This window comes from Mirounga leonina, unplaced genomic scaffold, assembly GCF_011800145.1.
Source record: "Mirounga leonina isolate KUSES-001 unplaced genomic scaffold, KU_Mleo_1.0 Mir_129, whole genome shotgun sequence".
NCBI lineage: Eukaryota > Metazoa > Chordata > Mammalia > Carnivora > Phocidae > Mirounga > Mirounga leonina.
In genome coordinates, this window is record NW_023270323.1 from 25,054,446 (window position 1) to 25,076,228 (window position 21,783).

A 21,783-nucleotide genomic window follows, 5' to 3' on the forward strand; every position below is an offset into this window, starting at 1 on the left:
AAGCTTTTTTTAAGCATACTAACTTTCAATATCCCAAAGCTTTTTGATATACTGCTTATACTTCTACAGTTTATGATTTTCTGACCCATTCTTCTTCTTTTGCCATGTTTCTACCTAAGATGACTTCATCCTGTAACTCTATTTTGCCCACATTGATTTTTTATTCCACTTTTGGCAGACCATTCTCTTTGAAATTTATTTGTCATCATGGTATGAACTTATCAACTGCAAACTGTAGAATATTCATTTCTTGGTTAATAATAATAATAAATAATAACTGACAAAATCCTCTGAGGTAATCACTCAATAACACTTTGCAAGGGACCAGTACTAAGCTACTAATAAATGCCTCTCCTTGGTACAATCCCAAGCATCTTCTGCTAAAGATGGCAAAGCATGAGAACAACTGCATCTCCTCAGCACTAACAATGGACAAAACTTAAGACTCTCAAAATAAAAAGGAAGGGAGGGAAGTAAATGGAAGGAAAGGCAGAAGGAGGGGAGGGAAGAAGGGAAGGAAGGAGAAGGAAGGAAAAAGAAAAGGAAGATCATTTTTGTTTTTATAGTATCTTTATAGAGATCCTGTGTGCCTGTTACTTTCAAAGAAATACATACATTCTTTCTAACCAGCTTTTTAGAGAAGGTTTCTGTGGAGAAAGTGATCACAGTAGTATTCTAAGTGGCAGTAATTCTCCCTAGTTCAAAGGATATTGGTATAATATCAGAAAACCTCACAGTAAAATACTAGTCAATTTCAAGGGGAGAAATGACAAATTTGAGGTAAAGAAACCTTGCAGACACTAAGATGATAAAGTAATCAGGGTTAACATCACCAGTGATGGGATGGTTGACATTGTGTGCCCCCAATATGATCCACTGAGAAAAAAATGATCATTTCTATGGTGTCCAGCCAAGAATACATAGCCTGAATGTGGTCATAAGGAAATGTCAGGCAGCCTGTGTCAGGTGACCCCAAGACCACCCCCAGGTTTGATGATTTGCTAAGAGGACTTACAGAACTCAGCACACAGTTGTACTCACAGCTATTATTTATTACAGTGAAAGAACACAAACCAAAATCAGCGAAAAAGAAAAAACATATTAAAATTCTAGATTCCCAGAAGGAAAGCATTAGCCATACCGTTTGTACACAGAGTTTAGGCACAGTGAGCCAGTCTTATCTTAAGTTAGGGAGGTGGAAACCCTTTTGAAATCCAAGTTCCCAAGGCACCTGGGTGGCTCAGTTGTTAAGCGTCTGCCTTTGGCTAAGGTCATGATCCCAGGGTCCTGGGATAGAGCCCCGCATGGGCTCCCTGCTCACAGGGGAGCCTGCTTCTCCCTCTCCTGCTCCTCCTGCTTGTGCTCTCTCTCTTGCTCACTGTCAAATAAATAAAGAAAACTTAAAAAGAAAAGAAAAAGAAATCCAACTTCCCAGTTGCTATCCATAGATCAACCTTGTAAATAGGCCTTTCAAGAGATAAGTCAGGCCTGCTATGTTAACTCTTTTCCATATAAAGGGCAATACCAGAAAAAGACTGAGGAATTATTCTAAATTGTAGGTACCTGAAGAGATAAGTCAAATAAATGCAATACATATTCCTAGATAGGATCCTGGATCCTGGACCAGAAAGGGAAAACTGAGATATTGTTGAAGCAGTCATGAAATGTGAATGGTGTCCATGGACTGGAAGAAGTGATCTGGAGGGTCTGTATGCTACGTAGAAGAGATGTAGAAGAGTGCCCTTGTTTTTGGAAAATACACAGCTGAATATGAGGAGGAAAAGAGGCATTAATGGCTACAACTTGCTCAAAAGGTTCAGAAAAAATTAATGTTAATGAGTATATACACAGAGTAGTGATGAAGCAAATGCAGTAAAATGTTAATAACTGGGGAATCTGTTGTGAAAGAAATATGGGAATTCCTTATGCTCTTCTGGCAACTTAAAATTACTGGAAGCTTCAAAGTTTGAAATAGTCTGAAAAGAAATTCTTTTCAAAAAAATTACCTTAAGAAATATTTAAGTCATATTCTTTTGAACATCTGTTCTGATGACAAGCTGTCAGTCCTCTTTAAAAGAAGTGGATTCCGAGAAACATCTAAACTCACTTGGAATTAATTTGAAGGATAAGGTAGACAACTCCAACTAGGTAATACTTTGCTCAATATGTGAATTTGGTCAAAAAATAAAGTATGATTATGAACTAATAACACTGCATCTCTTGGGTAGTTAGTAATCGGACTCTTTAAAAGTCACCAAAAATTGGGCGCCTGGGTGGCTCAGTCGTTAAGCGTCTGCCTTCGGCTCAGGTCATGATCCCAGAGTCCTGGGATCGAGCCCCGCATCAGGCTCCCTGCTCAGCTGGGAGTCTGCTTCTCCTTCTCCCTCTGTCTACCACTCTGCCTACTTGTGCTCCCTCTCTGTCAAATAAAAAATAATAATAAAATAAAAAAATTTTTAAAAAAAAGATTAAAAGTCACCAAAAATAGTCTACAATAAGTGATTAGCAATCTAAGGTCACAACTTGTAACATAATACTCCTAAACACTCGTAAGTTTGGGCAGTGTTGTTTTGTTTTGATATTTATACCTTATACATGATGGGAGTATAGGATACACTTTATAAAAAGTCAGCACTAAAAATTAAAACCTCTCTTTGTCTTGTAAGTATCAATTAATATTTCTTTTTTTAAGATTTTATTTATTTATTTGACAGAGAAAGACACAGCGAAAGAGGGAACAGGGGGACTCCAGGATCATGACCCGAGCCGAAGGCAGTCGCTTAACCAACTGAGCCACCCAGGCGCCCTCAATTAATATTTCTTATAATAATAAAATAATAATACAATGTAGAAAGTAAGAGTAGAGGCACTAGAATCGAAGAGACTTAGATTTCAATTCTGGTTCAGCCTGCTTCTAGATAATAGGACCATGGACATGTTACTTAACTTTTCTCAGACTCAATTTCTTTTCTTACCTCATAGGGTTGCTGTATGAAGTAAAAGATGAAATGTATGAAAGGCCTAACATTTTAGGTAGCACTAAATAAATGGTAGCAGTCATTATCAGCCACAGTAATAATTAAATAATTTCAAAAATTTATTGATCTAAGCAAACATTTACCAAGTGCTAACTAGGTGGCAGCCATTGTTCTTGCACCAAAAGGGATTTAAACAAAGAAGGAATCTAATAGGTTAAATAAGACATGTATAAAGAGTGTAAGTATAATATAACAAAGAAATGTAATCACAAAGACAAAAAAGTTAAATAGATCAGACCTAGTCTGAAAATATCAAAAGGTTTCATAAAGAAAGAAGCATTTGATGTGGACCTTGCAGATGGGTAAGATTTTTTGAACTATTACCAGGTAATGATTGGAGGGAGATGGGAAGAGAAGAAAAATATCCAAAAGAATAATGGAATGAGGGGCACCTGGGTAGCTCAGCTGTTAAGCGTCTGCCTTTGGCTCAGGTCGTGATCCCAGGGTCCTGGGATAGAGCCCCCTGCATCGGGCTCCCTGCTTAGTGGGAAGCTTGTTTCTCCCTCTCCCACTCCCCCCCACCCCCGCTTGTGTTCCCTCTCTTGCTGTGTCTCTATAAAATAAATATATAAAATCTTAAAAATAAAAAAAAGAAGAATGGAATGAGCAAGTTTTCACAGTATAAGTAATGGAGGGAATAGTAAGGTGTTTCCAGTAATCTAGTTTGGATAGACCAGAGGAGATTCATAAGCAAAGAGAGGAAAGGAGGAAGGAGGATTATACAGGGAGAGCCATAAAGTTCAGGCTAAAAAATCTGGACTTAATATATCATTAGTGAACCACTGAAGGAGATGCTAAGTAGAGAAACTATATGGTCAGAAACTTTCTTCTTATCTAAGAACTTTTAAGTAAAAATGAGAATTGATCATAAACCATGTCTTACTTTGGGCCAGCTGACATCACTGGACAACTTTCCTCTGTACAGAAATCTGTGATTGTTCCATAAAGCATATTAATCTGATTGAAGAAATCCACAGCTGCAAAGCAAGTATCAGTTATAAGTAAAAAATTAAATTTTAATTTTACTCAAAGAGAATCCTAGATTTATCATTGTTCTTTCCTCTACAAAGAAGAAGCAAAAAGCATACACAGAAATCACAACACGTGGCTACTCTGAAATCAGGGGCTTCTGTTTATTAAGTAAGTTCATCCTTAGGTGGGTGAAAAAAAACAACCACAGAGTGGGCAAAATTCTTTGCAACACACAGAGCCAACAAAAATTTGGGGGTGCATCCAACTCCTGATTTTAGCCCAGGTCATGATCTCAGGGTCCTGGAATCCAGCCCCATGTCAGGCTCATCCGGCTCCAGCTTAAGATTCTCTCTTTCCCTCTCCCTCAGCCTCTCCCACCACTTCCATCACCTCCCCACACCCACTTGCACTCTCTCTTAAAGAAGAAAAACATACTGTATTCAGAATATATAAAGAACTCCTATGGATTAAAAAGAAAAAGACAACATAGTAGAAAAATGTGAGACAGTTTTGAATCAGCACTTAACAAAAGGAAGTTTCCAAATGGTCGAAAAGCACAAGAAATTGGCAATCATGGAAGTGCAAATTTAAATGATAGTGGGATGCCATTCCATAGCTATCAAAAAAGCTATAATGTATCTGAAAATGCAAAGAACTAAGAATATCCAACATATTCTTGAACAAGATGAACGTCAAAATTTATGAAGCACAACGAATAAAACCAATGGACCAATGGAACAGAATGGAGACCAGACACAGGTAAGTACAGAAGAAACAGCAAGCACAGAAGCATATTAGTTTCAGGTGTAAAATATAGTGATTCAACAATTCTATACATTATTCAGTGCTCATCATGTTGTGTACTCTGAATCCTCTTCATTTATTTCACCCATTCCCCAACCTATCTCCACAAATAAATTTTTTTTTTTTAAAGATTTTATTTATTTGAGAGAGAGAGAATGAAAGACAGAGAGCATGAGAGGGAGGAGGGTCAGAGGGAGAAGCAGACTCCCCGCTGAGCAGGGAGCCCGATGCGGGACTCGATCGCGGGACTCCAGGATCATGACCTGAGCCGAAGGCAGTTGCTTAACCAACTGAGCCACCCAGGCGCCCCTCCACAAATAAATTTCTTAAGAAGAGCACAAAAAGGACTAATAATATAGTTTTCTATGTTTCACTGGATTTATTCCTAGGTTTTTTATATTTTTGATGCTATTTCTAATTTTTATATTGACTCCAGTAATAATCTTATTAAATTTATCTATTGGTAATAATAATCTTGGTGTAGTAATAACAATCCTAATATTCTGGTTTTTCAACATTCATTCATATTGACTACGAATGAATATGCTTTCTTCCAAGAGAAATTAAGAAAACAATCCCACTGGGGTACCTGGGTGGCTCAGTCAGTTAAGCATCTGACCTCAGCTCAGGTCATGATCTCGGGGTTGTGAGATCAAGCCCCATGTCGGGCTCCGACCTGGGTGTGGAGCCTACTTAAGATTCTCTCTCGTCCTTGCAATGCCTGGGTGGCTCAGTCGGTTAAGCGTCTGCCTTCGGCTCAAGTCATGATCTCGGGGTCAAATCAAACCCCATGTTGGGCTCCCTGCTCAGTGCGGAGCCTGCTTCTCCCTTTCCCACTGCCCCTCCCTACCACTCATGCTCTCTGTCTCTCTCACACACACTCTCTCTCTCAAATAAATAAATAAAACCTTAAAAAAAAGATTCTCTCTCATCTTCTCCCTCTGCCTCGCCCCCTCACACGACCTCTCTTAAAAAAAAAAAAGAAAACAATCCCATGTACAAATGCACCCATAATAGTAAGATACCTACTAAATCGAACCAAAGAGGTGAAAGACCTATACTCTGAAAACTATAAAACACTGATGAAAGAAATTAAAGATGACACAAAGAAATAGGAATGTCTTGGAAGGACATGGATTGGAAGAGCAAATGTTAAAATGTCTATACTACCCAAATCAATTTACAGATTTAATGTAATCTCTATCAAAATACCAACAGCATTTTCCACAGAACTAGAATAAACAATCCTAAAATTTGTATGGAACCACAAAAGATCCTGACTAGCCAAAGCAATCTTGAAAAAGGAAAGCAAAGCTGGAGGTATCACAATTCCAGATTTTAAGGTGTATTACAAAGCTGTAGTAATCAAAACAGTATGGTACTGGCACCAAAATAGACACATAGATCAATGGAGCAGAACAGAAAACCCAGACATAAACCCAGAATTATACGGTCAATTAATCTTTGACAAAGCAGGAAAAGAGTAATGCAATGGGAAAACTGTTCAGCTACATGTAAAAGAATGAAACTGTACCACTTTCTTACACCAAACACTAAAGAAACTCAAAATGGATTAAAGACCTAAATGTGAGACATGAAACCATAAAAACTCTAGAAGAGAGCACAGGCAGTAATGTCTCTGACACAGAAGAGCCACATTTTTCTAAATATGTCTCCTGAGGCAACGGAAATAAAAGAAAAAATAAACTATTGGAACTACAAAATAAACAGCTTCTATACAGCAAAGAAAACAACCAACAAAATTAACAGGTAACCTACTGAATGGGAGAACATATTTGCAAATGGCCTATCTGATAAAGGGTTAATATCCAAAATATATAAAGAACTAAAAATCTCAACACCCAAAAAACAAATAATCCAATTAAAAATTCAGCAGGAGACATGAACAGACATTTCTCCAAAGAAGACATACAGATGGCCAACAGACATATGAAAAGATGTTCATCATCACTTACCATCAGGGAAATGCAAATCAAAACTACAATAAAACATCACCTCACACCTGTCAGAATGGCAAAAATCAACAACACAAGAAACAGGTGTTGGAGAGGATGTGAAGAAAAGGAACCCTCAGGCAGTGCTGGTGGGAATGCAAACTGATGTAGCCACTGGAAGACAGTATAGAAGGTCCTCAAAAAACTAAAAATAGAATTACCATATGATCCAGTAATTCCACTACTGGTTATTTACCCAAAGAAAACAGAAACACTAAATTCGAAAAGATATATGCACCCCTATGTTTATTGCAGCATTATTTATAACAGCCAAAATATGGAAGCAAACCAAGTGTCCATTAACAGATGAATTGATAAAGATATCTCTCTCTCTCTCTCTCTCACACACACACACACACACACACACACACACACACACACAGAGGAATATTACTCAGCCACAAAAAGGAATGAAATCTTGCTACCTGCAACAACATGGATGGATCTAGAGAGTATAATGCTAAGTGAAATAAGCCAGTCAAAAACGACAAATACCATATGGTTTCACTCCTATATGGAATTTAAGAAATGAAACAAAGAAAAGAGACAAACCAAAAGTCAGACTCTTACCTATAGAGAACTAGTGGTAGCCAGAGGGGAGGCGGTGGGGGCTGGGGGAGAAATGGGTGAAACAGGTGAAGGGCATTAAGAGTACACTTATCTTGATGAGCACGAGTAATGTATAGAATTGGTGAAACACTATCATACACCTGAAACTAATATAACACTGTATATTAACTACGCTGGATTTAAAATTTTTTAAAAAGTCTACCCAAAAATAAAAAGAGTATCTCAAACATATTTTACTAACTTCATAAGATCATTATTGAATTGCCTTTTTAAAAAAGCATAATGTAAACAAATAACTGAGCATGCTACTGAAAGAGGCAATTTAGCATAGTGGCTAAAGTGTAGTCTCTACTTGTCATGATGAGCACTGGGTGATGCATGGAAGTCATGAATCACGATATCGTACACCTGAAACTAATACAATGCTGTACGTTAACTAACTGGAATTAAAATAAAAACTTAAAAAAAAAAAGTGTAGTTTTGGGACGCCTGGGTGGCTCAGTTGTTAAGCATCTGCCTTCGGCTCAGGTCATGATCCCAGGGTCCTGGGATCAAGCCCCGCATTGGGCTCCCTGCTGGGCAGGAGGCCTGCTTCTCCCTCTCCCACTCCCCCTGCTTATGTTCCCTCTCTTCACTGTGTCTCTGTCAAATAAATAATATCCTTAAAAAAAAAAAAAGTGTAGTTTCTAAAATTCTAAAGCTCTATAGCCCAGTTTCTATCATCTGATAGTTGTATGACCTAGGCAAATTACTAATCTTTCTGTCTCACCTTCCTTATCTATATTAAACTGAAATAACAATAGAACCTACATCATTAGGTTATAAAGATGAAATAAAAAGAATCCATGTAGAAAGGGTAACTGAGGGCCAGACATAGAATTAATGTTCCATAAATATTAATTAGTTATTATTACCATTTTTTCTACTGAAGATGGTAAATCTATGCTTTGTATTACATTATAACAGGAGATAAAAATTTCATAAAACTCCATACTCACAAATAAAGTAACATAAAGGCTAAAGTGGACTGAGGTATCACTATAACTGTAGCATTAGGTTGATAACTAGATCCTTGAACAAACAACATCCACTCACCTACAATGAGGCTACTAACCTAATTTAGAGTCTACCTAGAAACAGATAGGCTACTTACAGTTCACTGCAACCCATTCATTTAGATCTTCCCCCTCAGGAAGCATGACAGCCATCCGGAGATTGCCACTACCAAGTGTGGCTTCTGCATGCTTTAGGAGTTCATACTGGTGAGAACCCTCTGGGATGTTCTTCTTTGGTTTAAACGTTTTAGAGGACCGGCTACCACTACGAATAGAAAAGAAAAAAAGAACCTCAATATTTAAGGCATGACTTTCAACAGAATATTCTACATTGTACTACTGAATAAAATAACATTGAGGTGATCCTAAAATCCACAAATAGCCCTAAATTGTATTGGCTACATTAAATCCCAGCAAAATAATTGTTGTAGCTACTATGTTTGATACCCAAAACTCCTACAAACCTCTACATTCCCTACTGCAACTCCCTAGGAGAAAGATAATTTTTAGCTATAATTAATCCAGCTTTTCACAATAAATTAATGATTCAGGATTATAGGTTGTAGTCTACAAAAACAAAGTACTTGTTTCCAGTCATTTTATTCCTTTTCACCCCTATTAAGTCTCTCATTCTAATACAAATAATTTATTTCCTCCATTAAAGATAGTTTTATGTCAATAAAACACAAAAATCCTAGAGTGAGAAAGAGAATCTACATGTTCTGCCCAATTATAGGAAGCATCAGCAATCTTAATCCAGAATTTCACATACGCAGATAAGTAGCTAGACATTAATATGGTTGACTTGCTCAAATTTCTGAATTCGTGTGGATACAACACATGCATTTTTTAAATGGGTCAAATGAAACTAGTCTTAGAAATGGTTTTGAGTTTTTAAGAGATGGATTTTTCTGTTAATGCTATCAAATTCTTATCAAACTGTATTATATCCCAGTCACCCCTTCTCAATACTTCCCTTTTCTTCTCTTCATATAAAAAAGGAACAGTTAAGAATGAATTAGAGGAGGCTGGGTAAGTGGCAACTCTGTAAAGTTTAATGTTACGAAATCCATACCACAAAACATTCAGACATGTGAGCTTATAAATATGAAAGAGGAATTCCAAAAAGAATAAATGAACAATAGTTATACTTTCCAAGCTCTCCATAGCTTTTCACTCACTACCCCTTCTCCCAAGCTTAACCCCATGATCTCTCCTGTCTTCCCCAAGGTAAAGGGTAGTTCTCTTTGCTGCTTACATATTATAGTCACTTGATGTGCTTTCCAAAAAGTACTGAGGATCCTGAGATAAACTAAGAATCTACAAATCAACCCAAATATCCAATCAAATGACAAGTATTTTTCATTTCTAAGGCAAGGGCATTCTCCTTTAAACCGGTCTCTTCTCAGGTGTTCAACTGGACTAAATTGAGGTTCTTCAACTCTAACACTGCCCCCTCTCCCTGCCAGGTATCTCTACTTAACAGTCAAGGTATCTCTAAAAGCCCTGATTAGACATTACTCCTCTGCTTAAAACCACTCAGTGGTTTTCCACTGAGTTTACTCTCAAAGTAAATCCAAATGTCAAACATTAGACACAGGCAGGCCCTGGACCAACAGTAGAGTACAGAAACTTCTTCAGTTTAATCAGATAATGCATTAAACACCAAATTCTCTCCCAGCATCTCTAAAATACAAAAGCACAGAAAAGATCATTATGGCTACACTAAGCTTGAGACTTACTTCATTTTCCTGCTCTTCTCACCCTTTGTTTATCAAAATTTAGTGTGAGAAACAACAAAGACATTTCACTAATGTATGTGTGATTAATTACAAAAATAACTCTCCTGTGACTAATCTGGTGCATGTCTTCAGGCAGGGTGTAAATTAAGTACACTCCCTTTAATTAGCCACTCTTCAGATTAATACAGCAACTGAGGATGGGAAATGCTGTTCTGAAAAGGGCTGACAAAGTACATTACATTAGAGCTACAAGGACATCAGTTGTGCCTGCACTCAGAGGAAGGTCAGAGCCTCACCTGCCCCCTATTTATTGGTTCGTCTCCCCCTATTTATTGAATCACTGTGCCACAAAATTTTAGGCTTCCAAATGTTTTTTGATTGATCCTCCATCCAGAATTGGTCTTCCACAAAGCTAAGTAAATCTATCTCATAAGACTTTATTCTTGAGTAGAAAGAAAAAAAAAATCTGAGTTTGATTTTGTGAGGGCCAGCTATGTTTTCTCAGGCAAATACCCCAACTTTCTTGAGTCTATTCGTTTTTAAACAGTGAAAGCCTAATAAAAATAACAAAACATCACCACTACCTGTATGATAGATCTGCTGCAAAATGAGAAAATATATGTGAAAACGTTTTTAAAACCGTAAAATGCTGTGCACATAAAATGCTAGTTTTTTTCACTGTCCTTCCTGTTTCTGAACCAGAATGACAGAGTAACAAAGGAAATGGTAGAGCAATATCCAAAGCTGGATTCAACCACTATTCCCACCCTCTTCTCCTAAGATTTGATGGGGGGAAAATAGAACCTTACTTTGGAAACAAATGCTTTTACACATCAAGTTTACAAAAGAAGTTTTAAAAATTTTGTTCTGTTTTTTCATGCTATTCCCATTAACAAGGTTCAGGTGATCTGACGCTAATTGTGGGGCTAGATTGGAAATCAAGAAACAAGGTTCTATTCCTCATTTTGCTATTCTTATGTTACTTAGGAACCACAAATTATCATCTGGGCTTCAATTTCTTTATTTTGTTTTTTGAAAGCCTGGAAAATAACTTTTTATAAAAGGTTGTAATTTAAGAGATGAGATAATGTTTATAAAATGATTTTAGTTCCTTGGAAACTGTTGATTCCTTTCTCCATTCCTCTTTTCCAAGTACTTTCAAACTTCCAAAATGTTCCCAAGTCCTTTAATTTTCTCTCTCTCTAACCTTTCTGCTTTATTCAGGCAGAATAACCTAACCATTTCAACCCTCTATATTTTCTAAATATTCTTTTTAAAAACCACATTCAGCTTTTTCAACCTAAAACTTCTACCAGTATCCACCCTACCCTGGAACAGGTGGTCAGTACTGCTCCCCTTTCTAAGTCAAAAGACCAACTGACAGAGTCCTCAAGTTCAAAAGCACAAATGTGAAAGCATATACACAAAAGTCCTCATCGTTGAGTACAAGCTCTCATAATAACAATGTATGGCCAAATGCATATATCTCATATGGCATTTTAAGACATTTGATGCAAATATTCAAAAACATTTTCAATAACACAAAGTATGCTGCCCTTCCACCCCACCCTCCTTAGAAGAAATCTGTGTATCAAAAGAATCTCAGAAGAAATATCTTGTATATCCTTCCAAAGAGTCTATGTCTAAACAAGGCCAAGAACACCTGGGCCTGTTTTTGTTTTTACACAATTGTTGCATGCTATACTAAATAATGTTTTTCAGTAAATATATCCAGGAGATGGTTGTATATTAAGATAGAAGTAGATCTAACTTATTCTTTTTAAGACTGAATAGTACTTCCTTATATAAATGTATAATATGTCTTAGTCACTTAATGATAAACATTTAGGTTGTTTCCAGTCATTTGTTATTACAAACAACACTGAAGTAAGTATCCTCCTGCACATGCATATATGAAGGATAAATCACTAAAAATAAAACTGCTGTGCTAAAGGACATTCACATTTTTAAATTTTTTTTTTTTTTTAAGATTTTATTTATTTGACAGAGAGAGATACAGCGAGAGAGGGAACACAAGCAGGGGGAGTGGGAGAGGGAGAAGCAGGCTTCCCGCGGAGCAGGGAGCCCAACGTGGGGCTCGATCCCAGGACCCTCGGATCATGACCTGACCTGAAGGCAGATGCTTAACAACTGAGCCATCCAGGCGCCCCCACATTTTTAAATTTTATATAAGCCTATTTTTTCCCCAAATAAGCTGTACCCTTTTACAATCCCATTAACAATGTATGAAAATAGCTATGCATATTTTCAGTCTTAGACAAGGATTCTAACTGCTAATTATTCTTGTACAGCTCCTAACACAGTATCATAACTTTATGAGAATTTGGAGCTTTCTGATTAAAATGTGAATGATACATTACATATAAAGGAGTTGAATTGATAATTCATGGCATTACCCTGAGGTCTTTTCTTTCCAAATAAACAACCAGGATTCAGGATTGTTTGTCCTGGTCAGTCCTCTTAGTCACATCAGAAGGCCAATCAATTTCTTTTCTTTTTTTTTCATATTCAAATTTTTTTATTATGTTATGTTAATCACCATACATTTTACATCATTAGTTTTTGATGTAGTGTTCCATGATTCATTGTTTGCATATAACACCCAGTGCTCCATTCAGTACATGCCCTCTTTAATACCCATCACCAGGCTAACCCATCCTCCCACCCCCCTCCCCTCTAGAACCCTCAGTTTGTTTCTCAGAGTTTCTCATGGTTCGTCTCCCCCTCCAATTCCACCCCCCGTCATTTTTCCCTTCCTGCTTTCTTCTTCTTTTTTTTAAACATACAATGTATTATTTGTTTCAGAGGTACAAGTCTGTGATTTAACAGTCTTACACAATTCACAGCGCTCACCATAGCACATACCCTCCCCAATGTATATCACCCAGCCACCCCATCCCTCCCACCCTCACCACTCCAGCAACCCTCAGTTTGTTTCCTGAGATCAAGAATTCCTCATATCAGTGAGTTCATATGATACATGTCTTTCTGACTGACTTATTTCACTCAGCATAATACCCTCCAGTTCCATCCACGTCGTTGCAAATGGCAAGATTTCATTCCTTTTGATGGCTGCATAATATTCCACTGAATACATATGCCACATCTTCTTTATCCATTCATCTGTCAATGGACATCTTGGCTCTTTCCATAGTTTGGCTATTGTGGACACTGCTGCTATAAACATCGGGGTTGGCCTGACACAAGTCAGGCCAATCAATTTCTAAAGCAAGACAGGTTGGTTTTCCTAAGGGAAAACCCTAAACCCACCTCCCTTATACTTAGTCATCCAATTTGATCTACCTTTTCTAAGTTTCAACAGCATTATTTATTTCCCTCTTTGAGAACCTGAAGAATAGATTAGCTCCCACAGTGACACCTAGGTTAATTCCCATAAACCATTTCCTACCATCTCAACACTGTCACATCCATTATTACCCTTAATTTTAATCCTTTATTGTCCAACCCAACTATCAATGAAGATGATATTTTCAAATTTGGACAGGAGAATCTTAAGGCTAAAGGAAATGAGGCAGGGGGGAGATACATAGAGAACTCAAAACAGGGCCACCAGCAAGGGTTAGAAGGTATCTGTATGTTTTATTGACACTGAAGAACATGACAGTTATCTTGAACAAGTTCTTAACATTACCAAGCCTCAGCTTCCTCATCTATAAAATGGGAATAATAATATCTACCTTACTACTGAACCCTGTGGTAAGAACTCCACTAATATTTGTTCTCTTTGCACCACCTCTAGGTACCAACCTGTTATTCACATCAGTAGCTCTTTCCATTGGTCTAAGTCCAATACTAAAGACCAAGTACTTGATAAACAGTTGTTAATTGATAGTTTCAATAAACTTCAGGTTAAGAACTCCTACACCAGAATAGTAATGATGAATGTATTATATAACATATATTATCTATTTCATATATTATACATATATGATATATTAACTAACATTTACTACAGGCTTTGTGCTCAGAAGTATTTTACATGTTAACATCTCATTTAATCCTTTTAACTCTATGATGTACAGGCTGTTATTTTATTTTATGGATAACAAAACTGAGGCTTAAAGAACTTACATAATTTGCTCAAGATTATAAGAGTGGTAGATAAATGAGCCAGAATTTAAATCTAGGATTTAAATCTTTAAAGCCCATTCTTTTACCCACTACCAAAGACTACATGATGCTTACCTTTATCTTCTATCCAATTATTTCTAACAATTTTCTTCCTAAATCACCATAGTTTAATCAAACCACTTATGAAAAAGCACAAGACTAATTCAAACTGAGAGAGTTATCAGGCACATTTTTAAAACAATCTTCAAACTACTTAATTCCATTTCTTCTCCTCATATCTCTTCTAATTTATATGAATATTTAGTACTACCATTAAGGAAAAATAAAATCCCGCCAGAGAGCAATTTCTCTCACAAAGGTGCCAAACATACTAATGCTTTCAGAAAGGCAGATATGTGCCAGCAAAAAAAGTTACAAATTACCAAAATCAAGTAGAACATGCTCTAAAAATAATAAAGCTAAAGGCTATAGGCTAAAAGCTATGAGTATCAAAAAGACCATCTTCATCCAAGAAAGTTAGCAATCTGAACAAATATACCTACTTACATTTCTGCCTAACCCTAACATTCTTTTCTTTTTAAAAAAGATTTATTTATTTGAGAGAGAGAGAGAGCACACACACAAGCAGGGGAAGGGAGAGAAAGGGACAGAGGGAGAGAGAGAATCTCAAGCAGACTCCCCGCTGAGCATGGAGCCCAACACAGGGCTCCATCCCAAAACCCCCGAGATCATGACCTGAGCCAAAACCAAGAGTGGGACTCTCAACCGACTGAGCCACCCAGGCGCCCCATGTCTAACATTCTTTTTAAGTCACTGTTATTAGTGGTACTACTGCTGCTATCATTAATGTTAGGAAAGTAAAAAGTCCTTAACATTGCTAGAAAGCAAGAAAGAAGGCTATCAGTAGACCAGAAATTGAGGAATTCTGGTAAGATTAAAAAGCTGATGAGAATACATCTGAAATTAGGAGGATATTATATGTCAATTATACTTCAATAAAAAAACACAGATTTAAAAAAATGTTGATGAGATACAGTGACAGAGAAAGTCTATCTTTAAAAAAAGAAAAAAAAGGATGCCTGGGTGGCTCAATCCGTTAAGCTTTTGCCTTCAGCTCAGGTCATGATCCCCAGAGTCTTGGGATCGAGTCTGCATCAGGCTCCTTGCTCCGCGGGGAGCCTGCTTCTCCCTCTGCCTGTGGTTCCTCCCTGCTTGTACTCTCACACTCGTGCTCTCTCTGGCAAATAAATAAATAAAATCTTTAAAAAAATCTAAAAAACCTGGCCTAGGGCATGCCCACTGATACATGCTGTAACATGAGTGAATCTTGATAATACTATGCTGGTGAAAAGTACCCAGACACAAAATATGTAGTATCACATACTGTATGACTCCATTTATATGAAATGTCCAGAATAGGTAAATCCGTAGAGACAGAAAATAGGGACTGGAGAGGAAGAAATGGAAGAGTGACTACTAATGATACAAGGTTTCTTCTGGGGTGTGATGAAAATGTTCTGGAATTAGATAGCCAGGATGATTGCACAACTTTGTTAATACACTAAAATCCACTAAATTGTACATTTTAAAGGATGAGTTCTATGGTGTGTGAATTATAGTTCCATTTTTTACATTTTTCAAAGAATAATCTTTATTATTAAAAAATGCTTCTCACCACCTCAATAAATCAGTTTCTTTCATCCACTTATCCACCTTGCACTCTGTCTTCCAAATAACATACTCTGACCACCACCTATGTTCTAAGTAGCACTCTTCTAAGCACTGAGACACGGCACTGAACAAGACAAGATCCCTACTCTCATGGTGGGGATGGAAAGAAGAAAGATTCCAATATTTGTAGGTAGAACCAACAAGACTCACTATCGGATTTCAAGATTTGTGGAAAGTGGTGAAGAATCAAGGATACCTAGGTTTTTAGTCTCAAGTAGGTAGAAGATGGGCCATTTACTGAGATAGGTTTGAGGAGATGAGTTTTGGACATATTAATTTGAGGTATCTATCAGACATTCATATGGATATGTTAGGTAGGCAACTGTATTCACAAAACTCAGGCTCAGAGGAAAGATCAGACTAAAGGTAACAGATAATTTTGCTAATTTCACTGGTTAGCACAGTGCCAAAAGATGCACTAGTGTATTATTAAATGAGTATTTTATAAGCTATGAGAAGTCCTATAGTAGTAAAGAAAATTGTTTATGATTTAGTCCAGGGCTTCCCAAACATCTTTAGTCATGGAAACTTTTCTTCCGTATTTTAACATCTTGCTAAAGTCTTTAACACATTATTAGGGAATATTTCACCAGTATATTAAACTGATAACTGGGCTGCCCCTCAGTGTAAAGCAGGTTCACAACATTTACAACTTTATAAAGTATAACTCAGTGACTTCATATAAGAACAGGTAGAGGGTTGGTCAATTCACTATTTAATGCCCCACAACATTTTACAATCTAATCCTTAGAAAATAATAAGGCACTTCACACACAAAGGCCAATTAGTTTCTACACCTGTGAAGTGATCTGAGGCATTATCTCAACTACAGGCAAAGACACTAAAGTTTAATCACTCATCTCCAACCACCCTCTGAGCTTTTGAGTCGTATATAGGCTGCAGTTTCCTTTGCCAGCACTAAGTTCATTATTCCAGTCAGTAAATAGGTACTGAAACCGCAAGAGATTTTAGGAAGTGCCCAGAGTCAAATATCTGGGTGATTTCCATGCAACAGCAGTGACTCCATTTTCAGAATCCTATACAATTTGCTGCACTATTAAAAGGAAGAAACTGAAATTTGCTTGTGCAGAGCTCAGAATGAACATCAATCTAGCAACTGAGTTGGCAATAATTCCAAATATACTGGTATTTCAACTAAGACACATCTAGGGAGCTTAAACATCACTTCTTTTATAAAATTTTTTCCTAACCCCCCCAGGAAAAACTGTCTATTCTCTCTCGTGTTTCACTGTAGCTTAAAGTACCTGTAATACCTTATGTGTGTATTTTTGTGTTTGTTCTTTTTTAGATAGTACACTGGAGATTAGTATCACCAATTATGTAGGACTATTATGATAATATATTTAAAGCAACTTAGTTTTAAGGTAGCTGTCACACAGCATATGCGCAGTATAGGAACTGACAGCTTTAAAATGTTCAGGGAATGAATGACTATATGTATATGCACATTTACATGCATGTATACACATATGTATATGAATATGTATAAATAAAACACCAATCCTCATTTTATCCCTGTCTTAGTCTGTTCAGGCTGCTGTACCAAAATATCACAGACTGAGTGGCTAATAAACAATACAAGTTTAGTTCTCACAGTTTTAGGGGCTGAAAGTTCAAGAACAGGGAGCCAACATTGTCAGGTACTGGTGAAGGCCCTCTTCTGGGGTTGCTGCCTGCCCACTTCTCTCTGCATCTTCATATGGTGGAAGGGGCCAGGGATCTCTGTGGGTTGTTTTGTTTTTTGTGGTTTTTTGTTTGTTTGTTTGAATAAGGGCACTAACCCCAGTCATGAGGCCTCACCTCCTAATACCATCACATTGGGCATTAGGAGTTCAACATATAAATTTGGGGATATACATTCAGACCATAGCAATTCTACTGCCACACTTACACTAATCCATAAAGGGTTAAATCATTCCCTCTCTTGCTTATTTGTTTGCATTTCACACTAGAATGTGAATTAGTCAAGAATATAGATCATGTCTCAGTCACCCTTGAATCCCTAGTACCTAACACAGAACCTGGGATGTAACAGATACCTAATAAATGTTTATTTAACTTTAAATAATGATGTTGAAAGGGGAGAAAAAAACTGTTCTTATTGCAAGGAGCAGTTGGTCCCAATATTAAAGAAAAAAAAAACTGATCCACTGTCTTTATTTGGCACAACAAATCTAAAAGATTTTAACTGCAACAAAAAAAGTAGCAGATGGATCGGGGTTAGTTCCTAATCCTGATACCAAAATTTCATTTTCAATCTTGGGCCCTTTGTAGTCCTGCCCTACTTAAACCTTGGTTTAAAAACTGGTCAATCAAAGCAAGACATCTCAGCAATTTTAAACAAGCTTACTCCTCCCACTGAGGGGGAGGGAAGGGAAGAATTAGTTTTTATACTTTTTTTATTATTGAACTATAACTGACATACAATGTTATATTAGTTTCAGGTGTACAACATATGGATTCAACAATTATCTATATGTTACTCAATGCTCACAATAAGTGTAGTCACCATCTTTCACCATATGTTATTACAAAATTATTGACTATATTCTCTACACTGTACTTTTTTTTTTTTAAGATTTTATTTATTTGACAGGGAGAGAGGGAACACAAGCAGGGGGCAGCGGGAGAGGGAAAAGCAGGCCCCCTGCCGAGCAGGAAGCCCGATGCGGGGCTCGACCCCAGGACCCTGGGATCATGACCTGAGCTGAAGGCAGAAGCCCAATGACTGAGCCACCCAGGAGCCCCTACACCATACTTTTCATCTCTGTGATGTATTCATATATATGTGTGTATATATATATCTTTTTTTAATAACTGAACAGGTTGCCATATCCTCCCATAGTTTAAAGTAATTTAATCATACTTTAAAAGCTAATAAGCACTTCCCTTGTAATAATAGGATTCTTTTTTTCTTTTTTTCCAAAGCAAAACAGCAGAATTACCCTGGTATTTAATCCAATACTATGACCCATTTTAAAGGATGCAATAAAGGACCAAGTCTGCAGCCTTGGCAGTAATGGAACAATCTTTTTTTGGTTTTTTTTTGGTAGGCTCCATGCCCAACATGGGGCTCAAACTCACGACCCCAAGATCAAGAGTCATATGCTCTGCCAACTGAGCCACCATGTGTCCCCTGGAACAATTTTTGTATCAGATATAGATCTCTAGTTCACACTAAGAGCAAAGGTTCACCTACAATTCCTGTAGTCTATCATTTGCCTACAAATACAAAGTAGTAAAGCAATAGGTATACAATGCAAAATATAGCAGTGTTGTGGTCTAAATGCTAGGAAATTAAATTCTTGTAATAAAACCAGCCCAACTAGGAAAAAAATACGAAGTTAAAATCAGAGCCTACTCTCCTTATCTCATATACTTTTTTTTTTTTTAAAGATTTTATTTATTCATTTCAGACAGAGATACAGAGAGAGAGAGAGAGAGAGAGCATGAGCAGGGGAAGAGGCAGAGGGAGAGGGAGAAGCGGGCTCCACGCTGAGCCAGGAGCCAGATGAGGGGCTCGATCCCAGGACCCTGGGATCATGACCTGAGCCGAAGGCAGACGCTTAACCATCTGAGCCACCCAGGCGCCCCCTATCTCATATACTTTTAACTGAACTTTCTTTTTTCACTGGATGTCTAGTCATCCCCAGAGAATTAATTCAGGTATCACTTTCCTCAGGAGGCTTCCCTGATAGCCTAAACTGGATTAAGGAAGCCTCCTCTGTGTTCACATAGGTCACTATCATGCGTCTCTATTTTACAATGTACTATGAGTTTCTCAAAGCAAGAACTACTTCTAAGTCAACACTGCATCTCCAGAACCTAGCAGAAGGCATAGGTTAGATCTTCGATAAATGTCTGTTGAACCAAACCAATAAAGGACTCCAGGCCAAAAATGGTAAGGTAAAGCAAATATTTTGGCAATGTTTGCTAAATTCATATTCTGGGCTTATAAAATTAGGTTCAGTCTTAACAGATGTAAATAGCATAGCACATACTACATTACTACATATGTATAGTGGTATACATATTTTGCTTTAAACTAACATTTTGATAGTCAATTAACAAATAGAATGGTCTAAGCACAAAATTACAGCTTGAGACTGTAGGATTGGATTTACCCTGACATAACAGTTTAAACTTCAGGGATCCTCAATGGCAGGGTCCCTACCAGTGTGAGAAAGAGTCCTAACAATGTGTTCCCATGGTCATACGTTTTCACAAAAGTTGCAAAAGTAAGCTAATTGCAAGTGGTAAGACTGCTTTCTCTAACTCCTGCTCCATCCTTGGTTAATGTGGTATTCTGGGTACTTCACTAAAAGGAGGGTGAGGTGGGAGATATATTTAGGTTTCACAGGATATGTGTAGTTCTCAATCACTTCCATGTATGATTAAATTACCACCAGTCTAGGTATAGGAATGACTTCCAGGAATATTCCTATCACCCAAGCACTGCCTTATCTGGTGTCATTTACACTAGTGCACAGGATCAGAGTCATCTAGTTATGAGCTCCACAGGATACTGGCAGAGACATAAGAACACTGTAATATGCATCACCTATGGGAGAAACTTAGTAGAGAAATACTCAAATTTGACAACAATCTTAAAATAGTACATGATATTCCCAATGAGTTACAACTTTGAAACTCTTGAAAGTTATCAATAATAATAAACACATTTTGATCAGTCATGCTAGAAGAAAGAGGAAATAATCCTTCCATTCTCTCAATAGAAAACAGTAACCCTATTTTACAAAGTGTTGACAAGAGGTCTGAAAAGTATGCAGACAAAAAATGTTAAGTAAAAATATATTAAGGTATATCAGGCAGTTAATTTTTAAAAATGTTATTTTTCTGTATTTTGTGATATTCATTGACTTTGCTTTATTAAGTATATAATTTATTGTGGTATTTTTACTCAAAATATTTACTTTGCTACTGAATTTTGTATTCATAATATTTTATTCATTTTCTCAAGAAGGGCCCCCAAATCTCTAGTCTCTATCCATTTTAAGGATCACTAAAAGTACTGACAGATGGAAAATTAGAAGCTGGCTGATATAACTGATTCTCTCAATTATCCACACATAAACCTACTTAGGTACCTTCTCAGAGAAACTGCCCTTGACCATCCCCTAAAGAATTAACCATGCCTTCCTCCTGGTGATACTGTACTCTGTGCAGTCTTCTATTTCTGTATTTACCAAACTGAAAAATTATATGCTACAGTCTGTCTCCCTTATTACCATGTGCTTAAGAGCTGGTCCTACACCTCTTACTCATGTGGGTATTTTTTCAGAAGCTACTTTTAATGCAATAAATGATCAATAATTGTTAATCTTTCTAGAAGTTGCTACTCCTTGAACTACTATCTTTAGGAAAGTTTATTAAAGTTCTTTCACTCATTATATCAGATGTTGATTAACCACTGTGGGTTAAGCGAGTAACAGGATTAACTATAACAATTCACATGAGCTAATTTCTTTAAGAACCTAGGAGGTGAAGTACTTAAGTGTCATCTCAGTGCTTTGCTCACCTAAAAGATCATCAGTTTAAAAGGCTGTGTTGTCCAGGGGCGCCTGGTGGCTTAGTCAGTTGGGCATCTGACTCTTGATTTGGACTGGGGTCATGGTCTCAGGGTCTGGGACTAAGCCCCACATCAGGCCCTCCAGTTCAGCAGTGAGTCTGCTTGAGATTCAATCCCTCTGCCCTTCCTCTC

General features: G+C 37.2%; 1 protein-coding gene across 2 annotated transcripts in view; it reads right to left on the minus strand.

Moving 5' to 3' along the window:
* MOB1B (MOB kinase activator 1B) overlaps positions 1-21,783 on the minus strand; it is a 65,363-nt gene that overhangs the window by 13,484 nt on the left and 30,096 nt on the right. For both annotated transcript variants that reach the window (XM_035004847.1, XM_035004848.1), the window contains exons 2-3: positions 8,553-8,719; positions 3,922-4,015 (exon numbers count right to left, since the gene is read on the minus strand). In XM_035004847.1, coding sequence (XP_034860738.1) covers positions 3,922-4,015; positions 8,553-8,719 — 261 coding nt within the window. The remainder of the gene's footprint in view (positions 1-3,921; positions 4,016-8,552; positions 8,720-21,783) is intronic.